A 24682-nucleotide genomic window follows, 5' to 3' on the forward strand; every position below is an offset into this window, starting at 1 on the left:
ATTATGAGGATTCCCATCCTTGGCGTGTAGCCATATGGGATATTATGAGGATTCCCAACCTTGAAGTTTGGCGCGTAGCCATATGGAATATTATGAGGATTCCCATCCTTGGCGTGTAGCCATATGGGATATTATGAGGATTCCCAACCTTGAAGTTTGGCGCGTAGCCATATGGGATATTATGAGGATTCCCAACCTTGGCGCGTAGCCATATGGGATATTATGAGGATTCCCAACCTTGGCGCGTAGCCATATGGGATATTATGAGGATTCCCAACCTTGAAGTTTGGCGTGAGGCCTGATGCGCACGTGCACGGCGATGGAGTGGTGACTCGTGTGTGCGCGTGCATGGCGGAGGTCTCTTGCGCAAAGCCCAGATGATGGTTTCCGCGACGACACATGCACAGCTGTGGAGTGAGAATCCGCGGGCGCGCGTACATGGCGGCGGAAGTCTGGTACTTTCTGGATCTGCAATTTTAGAGTCAGATCTGCAACTTTAGACCTAAAATCCAGGTCTGTAATCTAGACCTAGATCTGTAAATCAGATCTGGAAAGATCTGAAGCCCGGTGCAGATTTAAAACCATCACAGATCGGGAGACCTGATCATTCGAATCAGGCCGTTTCTTTTTGCACAGATCTGGAAGCCTTTTTTAAATCTATGGATCTTTTTGAGCTTTAATAAAACAAGCCTTGAAGCCTTTTTCTGTAAAACTTCCAGATCTGGGTTTTTCCTGGGAGAGATCTGACAGCCGAGATGAAGATCGAAGGGTAGTTCGTTGCCGTCCCACGGATGGCGCCAATGTCGAAGCACGAAATGAATCTAACCTGATCCATGACGATGTTTCCACGGATTTTCGAGATGAACGAATCACGTCTTGATCTTCTTCATCAGCTGCGCCTGAGACCTGCAGTGGTTTTCGGGGGTGTGGAGGTGACTGCTAAGATATCCTGAGGATTTCTTGTTCACAGACACAAAAAAGTGGTGGTGGCTCTTATTGAGCATGACCCTTTGATAAGGAGGTGGAGACCTCCTTATATAGAGAGTCTCATGGCCACCATCATGGTACCCTAATGGGCCTGGCCCAATTAGGGTTACCTCCACAAAACCCCCTCAGCCCAATAACATTGTATTAGTCCATGTAATAAAATAAGCCAAACATAACAGATTTAGGGTCGTAGAACCGGGTTTTAGTACCATACCCCTACAATGATGATGAACAGAGAGGTATTCGAGACAGCAATTCAACACCGGATTTCAGAAGCATTTTTCAGGCGGACTGTTATGACGGCTAACTGATAATAATATTGGGTTGCAATACCAGTCCCTCGACTATTATGTGATGGACAAGTCCAAGGGGTGTTATGTGAGGCTGCTGGCTACCGGCTCGAAATGGGTAAACGGTACGCGCCATGCCGCCATAGGCTAGCCCATTTAACTCCTTTCTTAGGGGGTGTTTGCCGTTTGGGATTCCTTATTTTTACCTCCTTAAAACTATTTCCTTTTCGAATTTTTTTCGTGACTTCATTTCCTTTAAGTTTCATTTCATTTAAAATTTTATATTCTGAATCTAGTTCTTTGAAATTTCAATTCTTTTGATAAATAATATATTTCAATTCCCTTAAAAAGATTCCATGAACTAAATCCACCTAAAGACGTGTTCAGTTCGCGAAATTCAAAAGAATTAGATGCAGTTTGAATTTAAATTATTTCTCTTGATGTGCTTGATTTAAAGAATTCGTTATAATTGAATTTCAATTCCATGTTCAATGTATTTGGTAGGCAAATAAATTGGAATTTGAATTTTATTCAATCAAATCCGTTTCACTTAAGAGATTTCACAAATCCTTTCAACATGTGACGAATTTTCGACTTTGTCATGTATAGATTATACATGGTCGGCATGGCTATCGTGTGAAGGGTGTCTATGGAGCAATGGTGGATCTACTAAAAGCTAAGAGGTAGCCCAGGCTATCCCCTTCAACTTTGTCAGCAAAGTGTAAAATTAGTGTAAATTTATTTTTCTTCTATGTTTTATGTATTTGATACCCTTGAGCAAATATTAGGAGACCCGTAGGTCTAAGAGATTTTTGCGTACTCCTGAAATTCTCTTTTAGATCCGTTCATTGTTATAGAGCTTCCCACATCTCGTATGATATCTTATACATTAATAATTTTTTTGAGCACCTCATATTATTTTTCAACACTCGTTAGATGTTTTTAAAAATCGAATTACACGGCGTTTTTTATCTTTTTATGAATATTTGAACATAAATATTATTGAAAACCACGGAAGTTTTAAAACTCGATGTTTTTCGGTCTCGTATACCGCTTAAGCATACTTGTATCGCTAACTTTAATTAAACATATTTACGCATTTCAACTAGCCAACAACAATGAAAACTGTTCAAATATATAGACAAATTGAATTTTAATAATCTCAACTAAATGTTATTGGCCGATAACGGTCAAATCTCTATGTGATTAATCCTTACAAACACTCTAAATAAAAGGACGTTAAGTGTAATAATATTATTTAATCACCGGCTTTACAAAACCCAGAACCCTAGTAGTTAACGCCAATTTGGTTAAGTAGTTTTAAAACCATTGCCATCTAAATCTAAAACCACCGGCTAACCCCACCGCCTCTTTACCGGAAACAGTCGCAAATCGCCGGCGACAACATCTACTCGTCTTCCCTCTTCTTTTCCTGAATAAAAGCCTCAATCTTTTTATTCGTTTCACACAATTTCGATTTCAACCGGTTTCTAGGTTTTAGTTTGGTAAGTCTACGAGTCATTTTTATGTTTTAATTGATTCAGTAAAATGATTATTGATTGTATGTTGATAGATAGTGTGAAATGAGGTTTTCAGTTTCTGTAACGTTTAGGGTTTATAAGTTTTTTAGGATTTTTGGTCACACGGTTCGGTTTTTGGCTAAAACAAAAGTTCTGTTTAATAATATTTTTAAACAGTTTGGTTCCGATTTTTTCGGTTTCCGTTTTTATCATTTGAGCTTGAAAATTTTGTGTTTAAAACTCTTTTTGGCCCAAAATAGTGGATTTAGGTCTAAATCATATTTGTTAATTAATAATTAGTTGATTATTATATATGAGTACATATTTATTAAATTCTTATAAATTACTTAAAATAAAAAATGGAATTTTAGAATTTCGGTTCAGTTTCTTCGGGTTTTATTACATACAAAACCACACCGGGACTTTTAGTTCGTTTTTTTACAGAAACATAAAACCAAACTGTCGGTTTTTGTTTCGAAGCGGTTATTGTCATTTCAATTTTGAATTTTTTTGGTGTTGTGATATTTGTTTGGTTAATTTGGATTAATTTTTTTTTTTGCAGAAAGATTGTGTGAATTGTCAGAATTAACATTATTAAGGTTCTTCAATCATTCTCAGACTTCATTCACTGAAGCATCAATGTTGCAGAATTTGAATTTTATTTCTGATCAAGTCAACCTCACTTCACTTATCAGCCATCATTCAGTTATCTCTCCTGTCAAGACACAGTTTCATGAACCATGGACCCGAGTTACAGTCTCACAAAGATTCGGTAACTCGTCACAGTGCCATGCTGTTCTTGACAGAATCACTGAATCCAGAGTAGATCCATGGAGAAAGAACAGAACTGATGTTAAGGAAGACGCAGAAGACTCGTATTCCGGTAGGATTTTCGTGAGAAACGATGAGCAGACTAATAACGAGCTTTTACAGAGTTTTTGCAGGCACTGGGAACTGCTAAAAGCAGCAAGATTGGTAGCTTTAATGTGTCGAAGAAACCAAACTCCCGACTTTGATTGGTGCATGAAGTTGATTAGAGGTTTAGTCAAGCTTAATTTTATGGAACGAGCTACTGAGGTCTTGACTTGTATGGTTATGTCGGGTGGGGTCCCTGATATCATCACTTACAATATGCTAATCAGTGGTTTATGTAAAAACAGGCGTATAGACGCTGCTCTTGATCTTCTAGAAGGTATGAGTGTATCTGGTTGCCCTCCTGATGATATAACTTACAATGCCATAATTCGTGTTATGTTAGAACACGGTTATCTTAACCAAGCGGTTTCATTTTGGAAGGATCAGTTAGCCAAGGGCTGCACCCCGTACGTTAGCACTAGCTCGGTTCTTGTTGAATTAGTTTGCAAATCACGTGGTGTTTTACGAGCTATGGAAATCTTGAACGATTTATCGGTTCATGGTTGTAATCCTGATTTAGTGACGTACAATTCCATTATTAACATTACTAGTAAACGAGGGAATTTTGGAGATACTATTTTGGTTATAAACGATCTTTTATCTCACGGTATGGAGCCGAACACGGTAATGTACACAACGCTTATCCACTCGTTTTTCAACCATGGTTACTTGGATAAGGTGGATGAGATATTATCTTTCATGAATGAAACATCTAATGCCCCAACTATGGTTACTTACAATATTTTGATAAAGGGGTTTTGCCTATACGGGTTTCTTGATCGTGCTATCGGTTTTTTTAACGAAATGGTGCTGAACGACTGTTTACCTGATATCATCACCTACAACACGCTTCTGCGCGCGCTTTGTGATGTGGGAATGATGGACCTGTGCTTACAGATCGTTGAATGTTTAAAAGACAGTAATACCCCTCCGAGTTTGGTAAGTTACAACATTTTGATTGATGGTTTGGCTAAAAGAGGTTATATGGAGAAAGCGGTTGGTTTATATCAGGAAATAATAAAGGCGAAGAAGATTGTTCCTGATGATGTTACTCATAGAAGCTTGATTTGGGGATTTTGTCATGCTGATATGGTTGAAGAGGCTGTGAAGATTTTGAAATTGATGAACAAAAATGGACATAGAGCTACTCATAGTACTTATAAGTACATTATTCATAAGTTAAGTCAGAAACAGAAACTAGACGATGCGATCAAGGTTTTGAAAATGCTGGTATCTAGCCCACAGAGACCGTATGGTGCCAAGTTTTATTCTGATATGATTGGGGGTTTGGCTACAAGTGGCATGCGAGAAGAAGCTAAGCAACTACATCAGAAACTAACCGAATGGAAGGTTGTTTAAACTTTTAAGGTTTCTGTCTTGTAATTTCCAGCTATACGTTAACGAATAGAAGTTTTTTTATGCGTATTTGTCATTTTCGATATAAGAAGCTGCAAAAGATTGTTAATTTCAGCAGGATTAATGTCGATATCTACTTGCTTTCCTCAAATTGATACACGAAAACTGGTATTTATACATGAACAAATAGAAGATTTTTTATGCGTATTTGTCATTTTCGATATGGGAAAATGTAAAAGAATGTTAATTTCAGTAGATTAATCTTGATATCTACTTCCTTTCCTCAAATTAATACACAAAAACTGGTAAAGTTTACTGCTTTTTACCTAATTTCTAGTTAGAGTATTCTTGAGAATCTTGCAATGGGAACGTCTTTTTCAACCGTCTGACAGAATCATCCGAAATAACTCTCATTTTGAACAACAAATTACCCAAATCCAAAGCCTCGGCCCGTTTACCAGAAAATCCGAACCCTTCCACCAGCAAAATATAAGTCGTTTGGTTCGGTTTACACCCCTTTTCCACCATTTCTTCCAAAACACTAATTGCATCATCAATTCTATGAGCTTTACACAATCCAAGAAGCACAATATTATAAGTTATAACAGTTGGCGTAAACCCGTAATTCTCCATACTTTCCAACAACCCGATCGCGTCGTCTACCAACCCGTCTCGACATAAACACGAAATAAGCGCGTTATACGTTATCTCATCTGGATCAATCCCTTTACTTATCATTTCTGAAACCAAATGTAAAGCCTTTTCTTTCTCTTTATTATACCATAAAGCACTTAACATTGTGTTATAAGTACTCACATCAGGTGGACACCCTGTTTCCCCTAGTCTTTCAAATATCTGCATTGCTTCATTTGCATTCCCATTTTTACACAAAGCCGATAAAACCGTGTTGTAATTCACTATATCGGGTAGACACCCGCTCGAGATCATGTAATCCAAGAAACTTAACGCGACATCAAGCCGACCCTCTCGACAGAAAGCCGAAATCAAAGGATCGAAAGTGAAAGCATCAGGACTAAGCCCACTTTCCACCATGATCTTCAACATGTTTAAAGCTTCATCTACTTTCCCGTCCCGACACAACGAGGTTATCAAAATACTATAAGTAACCGCGTTCGGCTGACACTTTCTCGAAAACATTTCTTCCATTAACCTCTCCCCATCACCCCATCTCCTTTGATTCAACAACGCTCTCAACAATATATTATACGATATCACATCCGGTTTACACCCTTTCGACGGCAAACTTTGAACAAACTCAAAAGCTTCTTCCATCATACCTTCTCTACACAACCCTCTAATTATAGCATTATAAGTATACATATCAGGTTGCAGCCCTCTATCCAACATCTCATCTAAAAGCTTCCTCGCCTCATCAATCCCGCCTTCCAAAATCGTCGCCTCGATCAATATCGTATACGTGATCACCGTCGGATTACAATCATCTTCCAACAACTGATCCAACATCTCCATAGCTAACCCTAACTTCCCTCTATCACACAAACTCCCAATCAAAATATTATAAGTCACAATATCCGGCGAAAACCCATTATTCTTCATCCGATCCAACACTCGATTCGCCGAATCAATCTGATTCAACTTACAAAACCCACTGATCACTGCATTGTAAGCAAACACATCCGGTTCACCGTAAGCCTCGAGTATTTGAAGAACCTTAAGCGCGTTTTCGACTCGCCTCGTGTTGAAGAAGCCTTTAATCAGCTTTGTGCATAGGATCACATCAGGCTTGTAACCTCTGCTAACCATGAATTCAAGAAAATGAAGTGACTCTTCATAATTGCCTGCTTTGCAGGATCTGTTTAGCAGTTTCATGAAATGGGTTTCTTTGTAACTGCGAGTTTGTAACTGGGGTGACTTGAAATTGGTGGAAAGTTTGAAACTTGATGAGGTTTTGAGATTAGGGTTTGTGTTAGGGTTTGGGTTTGGGTTTGTGCAGGTGATAATGGAGTAATGGTGATGAGGGGTTGAAGTGGGCTTTGGGTGGGAGTTGAAGGGGAAGAAGTTTGGTGTGAATTCTGTGGAAATCATTGTTTGATTTTGGGTTTGAGGTTTGAATTCATGTGGTTCTCATTGTTGTTATTGCAGAGAATGCAAGAAAGTGCAGAGAGAGAGAGAGAGAAAGTGTGTGCTGTGGATGTGTGTGGAAGGATATGATGATTTTGGATTTTGGTATAAAATTTTCTAGTTTGTGGATAAGATGTGATCCATGTGTAATAGAATAATATGTGGGTCAGGTCGGGTCGGGTCAACCCGCACTTTGGCTCCATTTTTTCTCACTTTAAAATTGCCAGGTCCCTTATTAAGAATTTTAATTTACACACGGCCCTGTGTAAATTAAGTGTAAATTAATAATTTACACAGGACACAAGGCTATACAGAACGCAGCTTGTTGTTTGCTTATCTGATTCTCTTAATGACACAAAAATAAAAGATTTAAATAAATAATCAGATGCTATTGGGCTGCTTTAGTGCTTTCTTTAAAAACTCACTTCACAAATAGATTTGCTCTTTAGCTCGAAAAGACGGGCCAAACAAAGTCAAATGGGTGGAAGAGCTAAAAAACATGTCACATGAGTCGACCGGGTCAAATGAGTCTAATAATAACTTAACGGGTCAAACAAATTTACTTTACATTTCGTCCGATATAAATAATAAACAAATTCACATCACACTTAACAAAACCAAAAGTTTCAAAAACAAATTACTGCCTTTGACTTTTCATCCTCACAAGATCCCAAAGAAAAGCCTTATCAGGGCATACCTTCTGCAAAACTTCAACTTCTTCTCCCACTTTTTCTTGAATCTCCACTCTTTTAAGTTCATCCATTTGCTAATAAACAAACAAATATTTGACTTTAACCGCTTTATAAATGGGTCAATACGAATAGGTCAGCCAAACCCAAACTTGGTTTGACCCATTTCAACACGAACCCATTTGACTTTTTTACCCATAATGAAATTAAAGAAAGCTGGTGTTACCTTAATCAACCACGCTATACAAGTAGCTGCAAACTTTGCTTGTGATTCATAATCCTCAAAAACATTATCCGGAATAATTATACACGAGCGACAGAGTAGTAATTCGTTATCCAAAAATAAATCAACATGGGTCCCACTCATACGAGCTGCAAAATGTTTAATCCAGAAAACTGAGAGGAAACGACGATAAAGCCATAGTGCCTGAAACACATAAACATATATCTCATTTATTATTAAGTCAAATTAGTCAAACTTTGTTAAAAATAACAAAAGAATGAAAAACAGATATGTGTACCTCTCTTCCTATGTAACGCTCGATTAATGTTTCACTCCAGATTAGCTCTTCCTGTTATTGTACAAATTGTTAATGATATATAGATGCAAAAGATTCATGGAATTATAAATATGACAGCCTTAAACCTTCCAAAGTTGATGCACTTCTGTATTATGTGACGGGCTTTCTTCTAATTCTTGTTTATAACATGAGTCTTCTAACGTCCTGCTCATCAACCGCTGCCCAATCAGTTAAAATTTCAGTCACTCAAAACCAAAATCAATCTAAATAAATACATCAATAGTCATCGATAGTCGAAACTTAAACTTACCGTCCGATAGTGAAAGCAAGAGTTATCAGCAACATGTAATCCAGCCCAATCTCGATTGTTAATTAACTCATCAATTATCTGAAAAAAGAACAAAGAAAAACCTATTAACACTTACAAAATCATTATAAACATAAAACATAAAAAAGAGATACTAATAGACCAAGAAGTGTTAAGTTCACACCTGACTTTTGGTCATGTAAGAAACTAACCAGAAACGGTGATTCCATGCACGATAGTTCATCTTTGACTTCTGCAAATTAAAGTCAACAGGATCAGGAAGTGATGACTGGGCCATCTAGTCTATGATAGATAAGATGAATCGAAACAAGTTCAACATATAAATCATCAAATTTTCCAAAGTGACACTTAACCTCTGCTATTCTTTTGGCTAATTCAGATTCGCTTTTTAAAACTTCTTCAAGATTTATACATTTGTCAGCTATCATCTTAATCACCCATCACCTGTTATAAACTCACAAAATTTAAAAAGATTACAGAAATATGGAAAGCATACAACGAAGTTTTCAGTTTTTATAAGCATTAGCTATTTCTCATATACAAAAACTAGATCTTTTTGTTTTTAAGGTGTTGATTACTCCATATCTCCAGGAATATATTTTCTACACTAGTATAACAAGTGCATCATAATATAACCCTACAACAATAATAATATCAAAACATATTGAATCCTAATACAAACACTAATTTCAAAATTTCATTAAACAAGATTTCATTGGGTAAAGATAACTGGAAGTAAAATAATATTATTTTGAAACAGAAACTATTAATTCCAATAGAGGAGCTACCTTCCCACCTATGGCTCCAAGCTCGCTCACTTTTTGGTGAATACGAAAGAACCAAAGATGATAACTTTAGCTCATCAAAATATAACATAACGTCTTGCTTCTTTGAAACATTTTCCTTCCTGCAAAGTATTATCAACCCACTAAAAACAGAACATATTTACAGACCATCTTGATTCAAAAAGTTTCTTGAATATTAAAAAGAGCACGAATACCTGCAATTCCATGCGGTTCCAAAATCACAACTCATCAGCAAAAGCATCCTGCGATTCTTCATTACTTCACTTTCAGTATCCAAAACCACTTCCGTCCCGTGTAAATCAGTCAACAACTTATACCGATTTAGTGAAGACATAAACGCGTGTTTAGCAGCATTATACAACGGACGGATAGCGTGTGTCGAGATGCCCAGTTTATGATCTTTACACACGAAAGCCATCTCAGCATGATTAGCTTCTGATGATTCTGATATTGACCTAATGCTATCATCTGATGTGTGAGTTATCGCAGCAAACTGACTCGGATGAACGAATCCCACTTCATCACTGGTTACAGATAAAAACCACAAGATCAAGTTAAGTTATGTTTACTTTCTATTTATTAATGTAACGGTGGGTCCGGTACAAATAAAAATAACCTGCTAAACGGACAAATAACTAAACCTAACAGTTTTAAGCTATAGTAAATTAGTAATTACTCTAGTTGTTTGTACGATATGTAATTGGTACTTGATGAATCTAATTACAGTTTCTGCATACTTAATAACACTTTTACTAATCACTGAATGAACTGAATTGATGACTTACATTAAAGGATCGGAATCGAGAATAGACTCTAACTCATGGAGTATACAAGACGACGTATCTGCATCTGCTGCTAAGCTCATCTTCGAACTGATTTTGAATCCTAGGGTTAGATGAAAATGAAGAATAGAACCCTAACCGGACAGTTTATTATTAGTCATTACTAGAGCATATTTTGTATAATAAGCTACACAAGTGTCAGTAATTTATCTTATCTGTACCATGAAAAATCGAACCAAATCAATTCCGAGTAAACATCGTTACCAATATCGATATTATGTCCAAATTAGTTATTAAAGAATCCTATATAAAAAAACTTAAAGAAAATCATAATAATACAATAATAAAGAAATTAAAAACAAAGAGAATAAAAAAATAGTTTTTGTTTTAAATCGATTTTAATAAAACAAAACATAAATGTTAGAAACAGTTCCATAAACATTTTTTTGAATAGTTTAGTTTTAAAAGAAATGAAAAAAAAATGTATTCTTTATCTATGATTTTTATATATAGGTTTGTAATAGAAATTAATTTATTTAATAAGAATGAGTGTGAGAAAAGGTAAATTTATTAAGGAAAAATCTATTTTGGTAAATACTTTTCAAATCACCCAATTTGGTAAATAATTTTTTCCCCTCCCCAATTTTGGTAAAAAACTCTATAAGGCATGTGCATACATTACAACAAACATCATGATAATGTTCATCAACTAAAAACGACAATCTCGAATACATTTCATTAACGAAAGTAACACTTTTTTGAGTGGACATGTTGTGACACAAACCCGTGTCACATAACAAAATTCGGTCCAAACATGTTTTGACCCTAACCTAACCTATCCCAACCGAAACGAAACCGTTACAGCCAAAAGTCCAAAACCAGACACTACCAAATCAAACCACAGTTGATTGGCCCACATATTTTAAGAAACATAAAACTTAATAATAACAACCAATGGAAGACATTACAAGTGTTAAATAAAAAAGAATGCTTACCACTGAATTCTTGAGTTGAAAAATCAAAGTGTAACTCCTTTAACCTTAAATAACAAGAAAAAAAAATAACATAATTTGGATAAGTTTGAAAGCCCTAAATTAAATAACTTTCACCATAACAAGTGCAATTAGTAAAAAAAAACCTCTGCTTTCTTCAATTGAACATGCAATTCACAAAATTATGTATATATAATATATAACTACTTGATCGCTGCAAAGACAAACAACTAACTAGCTAGGGTTTTGAAATCAAACCTGGCAAATGATCAGTGGAAAAAACCTAGCCCTGGTTGGTTGTAGATATCAAAATCAATCGGAGAGAAATTATTAACACATTATACGTAGTTGGAGTGGAAGGGAAGAGAGCAATTAGATGCACAGAATAAGAATAAATGGAAGAAGAAGAAGAAGAAGAAGAAGAAGAAGAAGAAAACTAATGGAGGATGGAGCGGTGAAGGGGTGAGCATAAAACCGAATTAACTGAACCGAAATCGAATAATCGAAGAATCGAAAAAACCGAACTGAAATATTAACAGACGGTTAAATTTTTAGTTTTTTGAAAAACCGATTTTTAGTTTAGGTTAGGTTATCCATTTTTGAAAAACAAAAAAAAAACGAACCGATTAATCGAACCTATGTTCTCTACTTGTTTTTTTAAGATGTAATGACCAGAAACATAACACCAAAATAATATACCATTGATGGTGATGAAGATGATCAATATTGGGTCTAAACTTTGAAGATGAATAAGACAATAAATAAAGATTCGGGAAACCTTTAGTTATTTTTATTAAGAACGTTGTTGAATTTTAAACTCTACTACTCAAACAACTTTGTATTTGTTTGGTTCCACATAACATGTGCCTATTTTCGTATTTTGAATTTAATATGTATGAGGTACTATTTTTTTTATTTTTTATTTTTTGAATTCTTTGCTTTTTGTAATGTCCACTCACAATAAAAAAACCGAAAATAACCTAAACCGAAACCGAAAATAACATAAAACCGAATAATTGAATAAACGAAAACCGATTGGTTGGTATTCTAAAATAACCGATAGCTTAGGTTTACGTTTGGGTTTCACCCAATAACTGAACCAAACCGAACCGTGCTCACCCCTAGCGGTGAGTGGTGTACAAATTTACCATATCCCACTGATATCTCACTGCGATAATAGGTACTTCATATATCGGTCATTAACCGATATCTGATATTTTTCCGCATTAACTGCTTAGGTTGTGAGCACCCTAGCTAGAAGTGTACATTCAAATCGGTTAGTGATTGGTTTCTAACCGATCTAACCAGTCAGTATCCAACCAATCCCACTCTAACCAGTTTCTACCTGGAAAAGCCCCACGATTAGTAACCCGTTATGTATTTTGGCCAAGAAACCGGTTCACCGAAGCCAATTTTTGATTTATTTTTAAACCGGTTATTTATTGGTTAACCACAGTTAGGGGTTTTGTGCTTGAAAACCGGTTAGTATCTGACCCGATTAACCGGTCTAACTAGTTAACTGGTCCTTGATCACTAACCTGTTATTAAATTAATCGATTTTAAATAGATGGTTTATGCATGTCTATCCCTAGCTACGCGTATGGATAATAGATTTGTCTTTTTAACACTTCACCTCTATGATTGCTACTAATAGATTTTTGATATTGGTTTTGTTAATGGAATACTAAAAAGACATAAGATGCAATTAAGTGTGACATTATAGTGATTATATCAAGTATGTTGTATGTTTTGTCTACTATGATTTGCGGTTTTGTTTTTGTTGTTTGAGTGAAGACTTCCAAGTAAAGTCAAACACAACATTAAAGATTAAATAATAAATACAATTGGTGACACAAGGTGGTGATAACTGATTACCAATGCCTTTAGTCTATGTGTAGCCGTGGGCTACAAATTAGGGCGTTTTGCGTCATATGGTTCAGTTAGCAAATTGTGGATTTTTGTTTTTGGGTGTAGTGGTGTTGTAGCCCAATATATATATATATATATATATATATATATATATATATATACTAGAAGAGTGCTCACGCGATGCAGCGGGAAACACATACTTTAGTAATCATGTAAAAAATTTATGGGTATTTATTATTACGTTTGAAATTGTGAGACTGTTCATTAATTATGGTTTCACAGTTGAAACCAGAGCTGACCGTACATAATGAAATGCTAATTTTAATTATTTACTTATTTAATATTAGATATGTTTTATAATATATATTAGCTAGTGTTAAAAGATAGTTAAACAAAGTTTTATCTAATATGAGTAAACTTGTCTATTATAATTTTAATTTAGCCAAATTTCCATTATGATTTTTTGTAATCTTTGTTCTTGTTATGATTTTGATTTCTATTTATTCTAATAAGGTTTATCATTTATATGAATAAAGTTATATTTGTTCATATTACGATTATTTTAAGTAATTTATTAGTTGGTGCTTAGTTTGAAGTGAATGTATAGACAAGTTAATAATTTATTATTTTAAACTCAATTTATTATCGAAGTACAAACTACATCGGAACCTAATCATTGGTAATGGTTCAGTTTAGTTGGGTTTAATTTAAAGCAGTTCAATTTTGGTTTCGACAATAAAAACGTGTAAAGTTGGCTCTTGGTTTAATTTAAAACCATCAAAACCGAACCACAAACGCTTCTGCATAAATTGTTTTTTTTTTTTACTTCGAAAACTATAACAATATTATAATCAAGTTAAAGATAATAAAATGCTCGTTTTTACGATGCCATTTATTCTAAAAAGTATTAACGTATGAAAAAGTTATAACCGTTTAAAAATCGTAGGGGTAGTTGGGTTAAAAGTGAAAATAAAAATATATATATGCAATAGATTAAGGATGAATATTGTAACTTTGAGGGATGCAAATTGTAATTATTTTGAATAAGTTTCAAACGTGATATTTAGTGTGTTAACGACTCTTTTACCCTTATTATACATTGTACTTCATGCATGAAATGTTGTAAATTATTTAAAAGATAGTCTTAGTTTAACCTTGTTTGGAACTTGATGAGTTGTAAGAACTTTAAAAACTCAATTTTAGATCACACATTTAATTAAATGAGTTAGAATATGTGGATGGGATTAAATTTGATTAAAAAATGAATCGGGAGAGAGAATTAAAGTTTTTGTTGATTACACAAGTTTAAACTTTAGTTACACATTTGTAAATAGTCGATTCGGTGTGTAAAAAATTACGGTAATTTTTTATACATTACTTACACTTACGTATTACACATGTGTAAAAAAATTCAAAAAAAAAGTTGTTACGTTGAGTTCTTTCGAGTTCTTAAAACTCAAAGGGGTTCTCAAAAGAAATCAATCATATATATATATATACACACACACACCACACACACAATAATATAATAATAATACCTTCAAAGAGTTGGCCGGCGATAAATAGTAATCGCCCAGCCCTTTATCGCCCAAGTTGTCGCCCCTATTCACCCAAAATTGCAGCTCACTACATATGGCCTTAGTGAGATGTGATACGGTGATCATTACAACATTAATAATATATCGTGACAAATATTTGTACAGGTTTAAAAAGACGTTGAGATAGTGTAGACAATTTAAACGTATTACTAAATACTTTTACTTTTTTTGTTAACTCATTTCTCGACTTAATCTTACAAATTTCAAACCAGAGATACTATTAAGTTTACGACTTTTTTGGAATGAGTACTCTAAGAGAGAACAAAAATATCTAGTTATAAAAACCGATTAAGTTGAATTATAATTTAGTTGGGTTAAATTTACATAAAAAGTGTGTATTTAAAGTTTAAATTTTTGCTTCACATGCTCAACATAAAAGATGAGCATATGACAATGTGACAGGCCGGCCCTTATACCATATTTAGACTTTATAAATCACAAGATCCTTCATTATTCATGGGCATCTTAAGTATGCTACATGTTACTTCACAGGTTAAAGCTAAATGCTTCACATGCACCACAACACATAAAGCTGTGCATACTTACTGCTTACACACATGCATAACTTGAAGTCCACACTTTTTTATTCGATTCGATCTCATGGTTATTTCAGAAGAACCAGTCCAAACAACATGTATGTGTGAGTGAGCTTGCAAGCTAGGCAACTCCCTAGGGATGGTAACGGGCCAAGTATCGAGGAGTTTGATGATTCACAATTCCCGTATCTAGGCTCACACCAGTCGAATACTCATCGTTACCACTTGTTACGCAACTTTACCTGTCACATGGTCTTATGTGATTAAAATTGCACGTTACGATGCCTACTCCCAATGTTGAAAAAGTCGCTAGGCGGACCCTAGGCGGCCGACTGGGGAGCTGAGTGTACTCGGAGTACCCGGGGAGTACTCAGACATCGTAAATATAAAGAAAATTAATTTTTGAATATTATATGCATGTCAAATATCATAAACTTACTAATAGTTATAACAAAATAGATAAAGATCAATATAAATAAGAGAAATACATTTTTAAATAATAAATTATTCTAAAAATTGTTAGTCATTAAGTAAAAAAATGATATTTATTCTTTAATAATAAAGAAACACGAGTTATGTTTTATTTTTTTAAGCCAAAATCGGCCCAAGTTCACCGACTAGATGCGATTCTGACTGAGGTTGACCACCTTTAATTAATTCTTAGTAACTAGGCGGAATTAAAGAAACTCGTCTCAGCGACAAACCTTGTAACGAGTACTCGGGGAGTACTCGGCCTTGAAAACCTACTTTTACAACATTGCCTATTCCTAAAACTCGATTTTAAGCTCATATCAACCACACTTCTAACAATTCTACAATATTAACAAGTTCAATCTTTTAACAACTTCAACATACTATTTATTCTATTTTTTATAAAATAATATAACATATTGCCATATTGGTACATGCAGATTCTTATTCGGATGAATAAGTTCGGTAATCAACAAACATTACAAGATTCCACACTTGTCCAATAGACATAATTCTTTTAAAACTAATACCGTACATGAAAACTCAGTCTCAAGATTTTCAAGTTTCATGTTTACTGTCAAATTTGATTTCGGTTTCTTTTGTCATTCATACCACTTCCATTTATGTTTGAGTCCAAAACTCATCTTTACTACTTTTATATATGGTCTTGTCTGAATTTATTAATCATTTTTGCTATTTACATTACTTGCAACTTTTATATTTCATATAAACATCCAAACGATTTACAATGAAGTGGCAGGTAAGCGGGCAACAAGCTGCGCCGCAACCCCCTTTTGGATAGCAAACCCAATCCGACTAAAAACAAAGTTTTGATTCTTATGGGCTGATACGTTACTATACACAACTTTCTGAACCCTATTCAAAAGGTCCACGGCATCCGGAGCTAAGAAACTAAAAGTGTCAAAGGCGAAGGGGATAAACACGTGTTGATTCTCCAAACAAGCTCTCTCGTGTTTAGCAACCTTGCCCGATGCCGCCTTCAATGCTGCCTGGCCTGCTACAAATCCAGTGTCCCTAATCCCAACAAGAGGGGACACTCCTGTGAGGTCGACACAAGCGTGTTTTCCCCCTACCCACCCAAAAACAAGTATATCGGCCGGTCGTAATGTAGATCTTCCTTCTTGAGGATCCGTAAGAAAGTTTAAGAACATCGCATAGAACATCCCTCACCAAATCATGCGTGTACTTAAACCCATGCAACTCTTTGCAGTGAACCGCATGCTCGCCAAAAGAATCCAAACAAACCTTACGGCAAACCGGGCACGGCTCATCTACCGGAAACAAAGGGATCATTAACCGATACTTCAGGATGGCCCGGTACTCCAAAGCCGACATATGTTGGCCCAATCCTTCAATAATGAACACTTAAGAAATCTTGAGCCCGAGGAGCCCGAAGACACTCAAACACAGCTTTCTGACGAGGGGATAAATCAAACTTCATTTCCAAACTCTTGATGAGTCCACTATAAAGGGCACTCGCCAAAGCATGTTAGGCTTTAAGGGGGGCGGTGTCTTTATTAGAGAAAGCGCTAATGTCAAAATCGGGAAGTGAAATGTGCAACCGATCTATCGCACTCCCATAATCGGAGTCAAACCCATTAATACCACAACCTCGAAGAATGTGGTCTTGTAATTCCCAAGATTGCGCCCTCGAGGCCACAAACACATAAGTAGAAACGTCTGAAGCTGAACATAAACCCAAACCTCCAAAACGATTCGGAAGTGATGCCAACCTCCATTGAAAATCTCCAAAGAAAGGACCACCACAAACCACGATGTCCTCAATCGCCCCCCGAAGGCCATTGTCAAACACAGAAACTGCTTCACCTACATACACAGGTTGGCATGTTCTGAGACCAAACAACAACTTTCCAACTCCCATACATGAGCGGAGCAAAAGGAGCTCGCATTGAGGGTCCCGCAAATGCAGGAGATAGCTCATCAACTCCACAGCTCGCGAAGCCCTTTTCATAGCAAGTTCACTGATGAACCCGGCATCCCGGCTAACGGCTCCCCCGAGGAGTTTCACACCTAGCACCGGTCTTCCAATCTCACAGGGAAACACCCCCTCCTGCACCTTAACCCCATTGCACGACGGCCAAAATACTTCGGTTTTCTTAATATTAAGTTCAAGGCCCAGGCGGGGACCCTCCGACCTGATAATATCTAAAGCTTTGGCAACCTCTTTAGAATCTCCAATAATTGTACCATCATCTAGGTACCAAGCATGAAAGAGAAGCTTACAGGAACTCTGGACTAGATGAATAAGTGGGTACAGAACTAAGGCGAAAAGAAGAGGTCCCAAAGGGTCCCCCTGCTGAACCCCAGTGATGGCCCAAATGTGGTCGGCCCCCACATATAGCCTGGCCGGTTGCCCATATAAAAAGTTCACCCATAAGGAAATAGATGGACATCGGGCCCGAACCTCATTCAGAAGGGCAGTCCTATCCACCAAGTTGAAGGCATTACAAAAATCAATAGTAAGCATAGCCAATGACCCATCAGAATGGAACTTACTTAAAAACCTGTTCGCGCTATGAAGAACGGTCTCTGCACCACTAGGGACTCTCACCCCAAACTGAAAGTCGCACAGGTATTTAGTAATGTCTTTCCCAACACCCCTCATAGCCACCTTAGAGATCAATCTTCTCCAAATGGCACCTACGGCAATGGGTCTAATCCCATTGTCCGGTTTGAGCAACGGTGTGAGAGGAGCCGACGCAATGAACTCTGCCAAAACCCTTGGGCATCTCCCCCCCAAACATAAATTAACCATCGCAGTAGTAGCCTTTAGTAACCCAACAGCGATCGGCGACCCCTCTCCACAAAATGCATCCAAAATATGTTGTGCCCTCAATCCATCTCGTCCGCATGACGTCCCTTTAGGGAAGGATTTAATGCATCCAAGCACACAATCCTCATCAACAACAAGAGGAGGCTCAGAAAGCAATGAAGCAGGCATAACCGGCGGGGCAAATTGGGATGCTTAGCCACTAACGCTTTCAAAGTGTCATTGCCGAAAGGTGCAACCCCTGAAGAGCATAATACTTTAATGGCGGCAGTAAAATGCCCGTCCGCCACTTTTCGTAAACATTGTTTCACATTGGCGCATACCGCAACATCATCGTGCTTAGCGAGAGGCTCCCCATGACTCGAGTTCACCCCTATAGGTGTGGCAAAAAGGGATAAAATAAGCGCATCAAAACCATCCTTAGCACCCCAACTTGCTAGTGCTTGTTGAATACTCTGACATTGCAAAGACTTTCTATTACCAGACATGCGCTCCTGACGTTTAGAAGGTCTGAAAACACGCAGCGTGCACCGCGGTAACAAGAAAAGTTTCACTCATGCCTCAATAGAGTCTGGCATAGCAACCACCTTACCCAGAGCCGCAGTTAACGCTTGAGCAAATGCCATACGACAACTATGAGGGATGCTCTTAACAGTTGTGATAGGAAGAAAGAAGACGCGGTCAAGGAGAACCTCATCCACCACTATCCCTCCCAAGGGAGCAACATCCCTCACAACATGTGGTTTATCAATCCCCACAATAAACTCCTCCACAACTCCCACACCCTCATTGTACTTGGTGACTCCATCAGCATGATGACACGTCCATTTAAGAGCATTTGGACGCATACACACCCCACATAGCCACTGGTCCGAGGCCTTAAAAGCCTCCCCAACCGAAATAAATAAATCACAATCCGTGGAAATGGCGTCCCGTAGGGTCCCTTTCCACTCATCCAACGACAAATGAAGTTGTTTGATATGCGCCATTAACCGAGAGATCCCCCTTGACCCCGCCCGTCCATCCGGGCAACAATGGAACCCCCTAAAAGGACATGGCCAAACACCCACCGAACCCACACTATTTTCTAGGGTCTTAGACATAGCACCCTCATCAATTAATCCATCACGAGAAATGATGTCGAACCGACAACCATGTCTACCTCCCGTGCCCACCTCCCCCGATGGGGCTCCTTTGACAATCCGAGCCCTTGTCATAACCCCTCACAACAAAAAGGCCAACAAACAAACTCGAGCTGAGGTTTGGGAGTAAAAACCCGAACTAAGAGGAGAAAGGAGAGCAACCGCCAGTTGCTCTCCCCTCCGTAAACCCAAAAAAAACCGATTAACTCATTGAGACATTTTATCGAACACCTGGCGGGCAGACCCAAAACCGAGGATTAAAGGCAAAATTGAAATAGCAGTAGGAGTGGTGGTGAGGAGATGATGTTAGTTACTGATGTGTGACGGCAGGTTGTTCTTTAGGCGAAGTGTAGCAACGGCAGGTTATTCTCTTATAATGCTATTTACATAATCTCTTAATAACACATAAAGGTGTTATCTTAATCTTAATCTATTAATATAAGCAAATTATAAATATAAGTTACACATACCAAACCATTTCAATCATTTACACTTTCTAAATCTATAAATATTCATACCATGAAAATGTTGGATAAGACTTAAAAGTACCCAAAAATATAAACATGGGTCGTATCAATCAATATACATCATATATGTTTTAAATATAAAGTCTTGATTTTTATGAATCTTGGTTTCTTTCTTTCTTTCTTTTCTTCTTCTTCTTCTTCTTCTTCTTCTTCTTCATCACCAACTTCAGGTGCTTATCATTCATACCCATTTTATATACAGAATCTTGCATTCTTCAATTCATTCCACCCACCGAATTCAAGATTTGCAAAAAGATTCAAACTTTATGACTTTCTTGATTCGAAACGTGGACCCAATGCGATTGATTGGATTTTGAACATACGAACGTGTACGGAATTGATTGAATTGAAGTGGGTTTTGTTTTGAATTTGGTTTTGGTTTGATTGATTGATTACTAGGGTTTCAATTTGAGATCTGGATGATTGATTGAGGGTGGTTGATTTGGGTAATAAAGATGGATGTGGATTATAATGGGGATTCGGGTTTTCTTGACCCGGATTTGTTGCAGCTGAATGAAGTGTCTCCGTTGGCGATTAAGTCGAATCCTGTTGTTGCAGAGAAGTTGTTTCAGCAATGGCTTTCGCTTCCCGAAACCACTCTTTTGGTAATTATTATTGTGTTATTAATGTTATTATGATAATTTGTTAGTTTTTGTTGTTATGTTGGTTTGTGTGATATGTATATTGTATAGTATAGCTATAATAAGATGGTAAAGTTTGAATCTTGATACACTTTATCCGTTTCTTGGAGTACAATCCACCTTTATGTCACATGAATTGACACAATTACATTGTGAAATAAGATGTTAAACAGAAAACAATAAGGTTATAAACAAACGAACAAACAAACAATACGTGTAATAATTGCTACGTATTAATATAGACTATTGATATCGCTATCGGATTATTTATGGTATTTTTTTGTCTGAAAATAGGTGAAATCTTTGTTTAACAATGTTAAAGCGGGCATTCCGTTAAACGTATCTGGATCGGTTTCCAGCCCGAAAGCTTCTTGTGGGAGTCCAATACCTTCTATGTTTCCAGCTGGCAGTGCGCCTCCACTTTCGCCAAGAAGTTCATCATCCGGTTCTCCTCGTATAACAAAACATAGGGCGGGCCCATCTGTACTAGGTTCTCCGTTAAAAGTAATAAGTGAACCAGTCAAGGAGTTAATACCTCAGGTCAGTTCTCAAATTAATAACTTTGTTTTACTATGCCAAGAATTAAATTGTTGTTTTTTACTATCAGTATTAAGTGTGTAAATGAGTTCAGCTCGTTTGACTTACGAGAGCTTGAGCTCGGCTCGTTTCGAGCTCTATTTCAAAATCTTGAGCTATATCTCTAATTCTAAAGCTTGAGCTCGGCTTGTTTATTATTTGTTAATTAAGTTATATACATTTTTTATAGATATTTCAATATATTAAGTTTATATATAACATAATATACATATACTATTTAGTTATTTTTATCAAAGTGTGTTAATTTATTGCAGTTTTACTTTCAAAATGGTCGTCCGCCCCCTAATGAATTAAAAGAACGATGCTTGTCTAGAACTAACCAGTTTTTCTATGGTCATGCGGATGGACTACAATTGCACGGTGAGATATGCATTTCATCATTTTTGTGGAATACAAATGGTCAACATGTATTTTGATTTTGACTGGGCTAATTTTGACATAATTTGTAGAATTCAAACTGCTTACAAAGGAAATTTGCAAACTGCCATCTTTCTTCTCCACTGCCCTTTTTAAAAAGATTGACGTTGCTGACACTGGCGTTGTGACCAGGTATTTTTATATAGTTGTATGTTTTTTTTTTCTACTAAAAAGATTTTCTTTTTTACAAGTGAAGTTTTAATTTGCAGGGATGCATTTGTTGATTATTGGGTCAATGGTAACATGTTGATAAAAGATGTTGCAACTCAGATATTTACAATATTGAAGCAGCCTGATTTGAAATATTTAACTCAGGTATTTGACTATTTTGATTTGTAAGTTTCTTTTTTGACCACAAAAGTCAAACAAAAGATTTACCATCAAATATGTCATCTTCAATAGGAGGATTTTAAACCCGTACTCCGGGAGCTATTGGCAACTCATCCAGGTTTGGAGTTCTTACAGGGGACGCCCGAATTTCAGGAGAGATACGGTATGTTTGGTTTATTATTATAATTATTATTTATTAATGACTTTACTTTTATTTATTTACATTTGCTGTGATGGCAGCTGAAACGGTGATATACAGAATATTTTACTACATGAATAGAGCGGGTGATGCTCGTCTTACCCTACGGGAACTAAAACGAGGAAATTTAATTGCTGCAATGCTGCATGCTGACGAAGAAGAGGACATAAACAAAGTTCTAAAGTAATGATTTTTACAATTCATATACACTTGTAAACGAGTCGACCCGTGCTCTGTTTCTAAAGCTCAAGTTCGGCTCGTGAATAGTTTTTCAAACACGAGCTCAGCTTGTTTCATAATTATTTATTTAATTTATATACATTTGAAGTGTATATTTTAGTTATAATATTTATATATAGTATACATATATTTATTTAGTTATTTTTATCATAAACTTGTGCATAATAATAAATTTCATATAAATATATATTAATTTGTTTTATATGATTTATATAAAAATACACGTCTTCAGGCGTGTGAGCCAGCTCTAGCGCAATAAGTGAAGCTCAGGCTCGTTTATTCAACAAGCTTATTTTTATGCTCAAGCTCGTTAATGTTTGGGTCGATTTGAGCTTTTAGTGAGCCGATCTCAAGTAGCAAATGAGCGGCTTGGCTTGTTTACACCCCTATACACTTGTTTATAAAAAAAATTCTAATAATTTTATATATTTTTTCCTTTACAGATATTTCTCGTATGAGCATTTTTATGTAATTTATTGCAAGTTTTGGGAACTGGACACGGATCATGATTTCTTGATCGATAAAGAGAACCTTATACGATATGGTAATCATGCATTGACATACAGAATCGTTGATCGAATATTTTCACAGGTTGGTAATGTAATATCACCGGAGTTTGATTTAAAAAGTGTGTTTTTCACATTTTTTTGTTTGTTTAATGTTTGAATTCTTTGATTTCGTTTTACGTGTATCAGGTACCGAGAAAATTCACCAGTAATGTTGATGGGAAAATGGGATATGAAGATTTTGTTTATTTTATTTTGTCGGAAGAAGATAAATCATCAGAGCCTAGTTTGGAATACTGGTATGTTTGATTTGGTACATAGTTTGATATAAGTCTGGCAAAACGGCCGGTCGGGTAGACCCAAATGAACCCATGAGCAAAATTATTTAAAAAATTCACACTGTATATTCAGGTTCAAATGTGTAGATTTGGATGGAAACGGTGTAATTACAAGAAATGAAATGCAATTCTTTTACGAAGAACAATTACATAGGATGGAATGTATGGCCCAAGAGCCCGTTCTTTTTGAAGACATATTATGTCAGATTGTTGACATGATTGGCCCAAAGGTAATAATTTCGTTTTCATTTTTTAATTTTCCGTTTTTTAGATCATAGATTATTAATATATATTTCACATTTTTCAATTTAGGATGCGGGGTATTTTACCCTGCATGACTTGAAAGGAAGCAAACTTGCTGGCAGTGTTTTCAATATTCTTTTTAACCTTAACAAATTCATGGCCTTTGAAACTCGCGATCCGTTTCTCATACGTCAGGTACATGCATGATCACTAATTGTCGGTTTATTTATATAAATACTTGAACTAATTTCTGTTGAGAAATTATATTAATATTTTTTATATAACAGGAGCGTGAGAATCCAACGTTAACAGAGTGGGACCGGTTTGCACATCGGGAGTATATTAGGCTGTCAATGGAGGAAGACGCTGAAGATGCATCTAATGGTAGTGCAGACGTGTGGGATGAATCACTCGAGGCCCCGTTTTGAAGTACTTTTTCAAATAATGTATTTTTAAGTTCTATAAAGAGAAACATAAAAATATAAGCCTGGGCGGCTCATTCATGTCTGGTTTTCGATGGCAGGTGAAACTGAAGAATTCTTGAATTTAAGTCAAATGCACCGAAGAATGTGAAGCTTTTTTGTGGATTTAGCGACCAAGTATGCTGAACCCGACGGTAAAAGTAGATAGTAAGTTCGGTTTTGAAAACGGGCTACGAAGTTGCAGTTGCATGTCAGGTACTTTAAGCGGAAGCAATAGTGTGTTTGGCAACTTAACTTATTATTAGCATTTGTTTCATTCGAATAGTTATGTTTCATTCAATATATGTTGTCTTTAAGAAAAAAAAATTATTTTGCAAATCTGTGGCATCAAACTTTAATGGGAAAATGTGTGGTATTGGTAAGGTTGTTCAACTTTCTCTTTGAAATAGTTGTTTTCTGGTGCTAATATTTGTATTTATTATGTATTACAAGAATATGGTGCTTA

At 36.3% G+C, this 24682-nt stretch overlaps 4 protein-coding genes across 4 annotated transcripts; 2 read left to right on the plus strand and 2 right to left on the minus strand.

Annotated features, from left to right (window-relative positions):
- The first annotated feature begins 2739 nt into the window (after nt 1–2739).
- On the plus strand, nt 2740–5159 carry LOC143538739 (uncharacterized). The gene is made up of 2 exons (XM_077032221.1): nt 2740–2782; nt 3360–5159. Exon 2 carries the CDS (start codon nt 3437–3439, stop codon nt 5069–5071), a length of 1635 nt encoding a protein of 544 aa, XP_076888336.1. The 5' UTR covers nt 2740–2782; nt 3360–3436; the 3' UTR covers nt 5072–5159.
- A 242-nt stretch (nt 5160–5401) lies between these two features.
- Nucleotides 5402–7202, minus strand: LOC143538761 (uncharacterized). Its single transcript, XM_077032242.1, has one exon. The coding sequence runs from the start codon at nt 7133–7135 to the stop codon at nt 5402–5404; it is 1734 nt and encodes a 577-aa protein (XP_076888357.1). The 5' UTR covers nt 7136–7202.
- Nucleotides 7203–7420: 218 nt separating this feature from the next.
- LOC143538762 (uncharacterized) lies at nt 7421–10417 on the minus strand. Its single transcript, XM_077032243.1, has 11 exons — nt 10301–10417; nt 9710–10039; nt 9506–9616; nt 9063–9153; nt 8873–8941; nt 8692–8769; nt 8507–8599; nt 8382–8432; nt 8087–8287; nt 7869–7937; nt 7421–7432 (listed from the first exon to the last, which is right to left on the minus strand). Exons 4-11 carry the CDS (start codon nt 9135–9137, stop codon nt 7421–7423), a joined length of 648 nt encoding a protein of 215 aa, XP_076888358.1. The 5' UTR covers nt 9138–9153; nt 9506–9616; nt 9710–10039; nt 10301–10417.
- A 10265-nt stretch (nt 10418–20682) lies between these two features.
- Nucleotides 20683–24547, plus strand: LOC143538741 (serine/threonine protein phosphatase 2A regulatory subunit B''beta-like). Its single transcript, XM_077032223.1, has 13 exons — nt 20683–20849; nt 21180–21425; nt 21737–21842; nt 21932–22031; nt 22109–22214; nt 22302–22392; nt 22470–22611; nt 23112–23259; nt 23364–23473; nt 23586–23742; nt 23825–23950; nt 24043–24184; nt 24279–24547. The coding sequence occupies exons 1-12, from the start codon at nt 20700–20702 to the stop codon at nt 24181–24183; spliced, it is 1623 nt and encodes a 540-aa protein (XP_076888338.1). The 5' UTR covers nt 20683–20699; the 3' UTR covers nt 24184; nt 24279–24547.
- Nucleotides 24548–24682: the final 135 nt, after the last annotated feature.

Source organism: Bidens hawaiensis, unplaced genomic scaffold (genome assembly GCF_021521415.1).
Source record: "Bidens hawaiensis isolate Kalapana, Puna unplaced genomic scaffold, B.hawaiensis_p1.1 tig00011691_1, whole genome shotgun sequence".
NCBI lineage: Eukaryota > Viridiplantae > Streptophyta > Magnoliopsida > Asterales > Asteraceae > Bidens > Bidens hawaiensis.

Coding starts and splice junctions, on each gene's coding strand:
- LOC143538739 (XM_077032221.1), top strand. CDS start 3,437: ATGTTGCAGAATTTGAATTTTATTTCTGATCAAGTCAACCTCACTTCA.
- LOC143538741 (XM_077032223.1), top strand. CDS start 20,700: ATGGATGTGGATTATAATGGGGATTCGGGTTTTCTTGACCCGGATTTG. Junction 21,843..21,931: donor GGATGGACTACAATTGCACG/GTGAGATATGCA, acceptor CATAATTTGTAG/AATTCAAACTGCTTACAAAG. Junction 23,743..23,824: donor TTGACATGATTGGCCCAAAG/GTAATAATTTCG, acceptor TTTTCAATTTAG/GATGCGGGGTATTTTACCCT.
- LOC143538762 (XM_077032243.1), bottom strand. CDS start 9,137: ATGATAGCTGACAAATGTATAAATCTTGAAGAAGTTTTAAAAAGCGAA. Junction 8,433..8,506: donor AAGTGCATCAACTTTGGAAG/GTTTAAGGCTGT, acceptor GTACAATAACAG/GAAGAGCTAATCTGGAGTGA. Junction 7,938..8,086: donor GTATAGCGTGGTTGATTAAG/GTAACACCAGCT, acceptor TTTGTTTATTAG/CAAATGGATGAACTTAAAAG.
- LOC143538761 (XM_077032242.1), bottom strand. CDS start 7,135: ATGATTTCCACAGAATTCACACCAAACTTCTTCCCCTTCAACTCCCAC.